Raw genomic sequence first — 3,114 nt, forward strand, 5'->3', positions numbered from 1 at the left:
AAAGACCTTGCTTGATTGTGAAAAAACATTTGTTTTTCCATAAACTTTTTTTATGAAAAAATAAAACTTTGAGGATATGCTTAACATTTTTTCTAACATAATTTTTAAGATTTTCTTTTTTAATCTTCTAAATAATAAATCACTTGAAAGGGGTGTCTTATTAGCAACTTTTATGGACAAAATATGTAGATTTAAAATCGATCACCTTATTTTTTAAAATAGTAACACATTTTCAACACAGATACCATAATAAAAATATTTCAAAATTTAATTATCCGTTATTCCTAAGTGATTGACTATTCAACTCCCATGGACAAAATATATAGATTTAAAATGTGGAAATAAAAATTCTACCATTTTTTAAACTCCTTTCAATAAAAATAAAAACATTTTTTCACCACCAAACATAGCACAAATTATTCTATTCAACGCTCTTTTAATCCATATCCATATTCCATATGCCAATAAGATCATTAAGTGAAAAAGTAGATCTTTTTATTTGATATATTGATATGCAAAGATTTTCTTATTAAACAAATCGAAAAGGCTCGAACCAAGGCTTAAATATTAAAGTCACAATGCTATACAAAACAGATCCACTTGATAGTATATGGTACTTGGATAAACATGGACTGACCAAAAGTTGCCACGGTTCCAATTCCATTTATATAGTATTGATAGGGATTTATGAAACTGCGTTATGATGGATCCTAAAAAGAAGTGGACAAATGGAAGGAAAAAGATTGACATTAACAATAGATACCAATTGCAACTTTATGCTACACCGAAGACCATAATAAACGTATTACTTCACCATATACACTTCTGCTTGTAAGATTAGAGACTTTGGGACTCTCTTTAAACGAGGTCCTATCTAAGTATAAACTATCAACTCTTCCATATTTAGAAATTACTTGAGAGAGATGAATTAAGACCATTTGACGACATATATATCAAGGTCAATATTATTATCTATTTTCTGAATTGCCATAACTCATCCATGTTCCAGTATGCATCTGCTGCCATGCCACCACTGGTTATCCAATCAGTATCTGTCATCTGGAAGTTCAGGGCTGACATGTCATCCGGTTGCCCAAAACCCATCATATCAAAACTCCCTATATCCACATTATAACAGTCATCGTGTTGGAGCGATGAGTCATGGAAGGCAGTGTCCTCATATAGTTGTGACATTTCAGGAAGCTGTGGCAACATATTCCCCGAAGAATCTGATGCATGAATGCTTGATCTTGAGTTAGCAGACCCTTGGTTGGTCGTTGGAGGCGATACTGCAAATAGGGTCTGTTCGGATTGTGAATAAGAACTTAATTTGTTTTGTTCGGTTTTCATGGTCGAAGTAGAAGCAGTTGATGCTGATGATGATGACGAGGTTTGCTCTACTTTCTCAAGCAACCTTGGTATCCAAAATTGGTGAAGTGCTTCTACAAATCTCTTACTACTACAGTCGATCTTAAGGTGGCGAGCTTGTTTCTGTACCCTTGTTCTCCAGTAATTCTTGATCTCGTTATCTGTTCTTCCCGGCAAGTGTTGGGCTATTTTGGACCATCTGGAAGTAAAAAACTTGTATATGATTTAAAGAAAATATATGGAAAGAAACATAAAGATTAATTCTTAAATTTATATCATGTAGGACACAAATATATGGCATATATAATCAACTCACCTATTGCCCCACTTTGAATGGAGTTCGAGGATCAAGAGCTGTTCTTGTGGTGTGAGATTTCCACGCTTGGTATCTGGTTTTAGATAATTCAACCATCTTAATCTACAACTTTTTCCTGTTCTTTTCAATCCTGAAAAAAACCAAAACTTAGAAACCATGAAAAAGAAGAAAGGGGAAAGTTGTAACACCTCCATATGACGTTTATGATGCAAATATGTAATCATTTCTGTTTTTTATATTATATATCCTTAGTTACCTGCAGATTTTGCTAGCGAATTCCAACGGCCTTCACCATGACAAGTGATATAGCGGATAAGAAGATTGTCTTCCTCAAGTGTCCATGGCCCTCTTTTCAGTTGATCAAACTCTTCTTCATTGCAAGAACTTGTCATGTTCTTGGTAGCCCTCATTGATGTTAGAAGAAAAGTAGAATAAGGAAAAGTCTAAAAATTTGTATTGCTTGAATGATCGGGAATTAGGAAACCAAGTGGAGGTTTATATACATATGATGGTGATTCCCAAAACAAAAAGGGTTTTCTTGAAAAAGTTTAAAGGAAATAGGGAAGTACACCCCATTAAATATTGACTTTAATTGATACAAGTACAAGCCAAATGGGAAGTCTCAAGATGCGGGGTTTGTCACTTTCTTTGGAATATAAAATTGAGAAAACTAATCAAACTAGGTAGTGCTCTTTGTGTGAGCATCTAAGTCTATTTATTGAAATTTAATGAAAATGTGATTTTTATACTTTCTTGAGACTTGGGGCTGCTAAGATCCACACCCTTGGCCACTCCTCCTTGTTCTCCTCATCTTCCTCCCCCCCCCCCCCCCCCCCCCCCCCATCCTTTCTCTCACACACACGTCATGGTCATATTAATGTAAAAAATTATTGATGTACAAGTATTGGAATTGAAGTTAAGATGATAACCTTATCCTAAGTAAATTTTAACCGTTTTACCAAGTCTAACTAAGTAAGAGTTGATTAGTAACGTTGATTTTTTTGTTTTTTTGGAGAGTACATAGTTTGACGTTGATTTAAAATATGGTCCTATACCACATATAGCACACACAATGTTGATTTTTCAGTCACATAAAGTATTACTTTCCTTGTATTCATTGAACGTGAATCTCCTTCAAAGTTTTGGAATATAGATCTTGTTTATGAAAAAGTCATTGTTATTTTTTTTTAAATGACAAAAAACCATTAATTTTTTCAATAAAAATATAACAAACTGACAATTGTTTACCCATTTGTGATTTTACTGAACAATTGTTTTTTGTCTTTAATTTTATGTAAAACAATTGGCGATTTTTCGTCTTTTTATGTTAAAAAAAAAGTTATGGTTTCTCAGAAATAATGGAAAAAGTTTTAGACTTTACTTAGGATGGCATTCTATTATTGTTTTTATTTTCCTGCCATTTTGTGCAA

The 3,114-nt window shown here is 33.2% G+C and overlaps 1 protein-coding gene across 1 annotated transcript; it reads right to left on the reverse strand.

Moving 5' to 3' along the window:
• Positions 1–729: 729 nt before the first annotated feature.
• On the reverse strand, positions 730–2,314 carry LOC145036588 (transcription factor MYB62-like). The gene is made up of 3 exons (XM_078985050.1): positions 1,941–2,314; positions 1,685–1,814; positions 730–1,567 (listed from the first exon to the last, which is right to left on the reverse strand). Exons 1-3 carry the CDS (start codon positions 2,092–2,094, stop codon positions 973–975), a joined length of 879 nt encoding a protein of 292 aa, XP_078841176.1. The 5' UTR covers positions 2,095–2,314; the 3' UTR covers positions 730–972.
• Positions 2,315–3,114: the final 800 nt, after the last annotated feature.

The sequence above is a fragment of the Lactuca saligna genome, chromosome 3 (assembly GCF_052625555.1).
Source record: "Lactuca saligna cultivar CGN05327 chromosome 3, ASM5262555v1, whole genome shotgun sequence".
Taxonomy (NCBI): domain Eukaryota; kingdom Viridiplantae; phylum Streptophyta; class Magnoliopsida; order Asterales; family Asteraceae; genus Lactuca; species Lactuca saligna.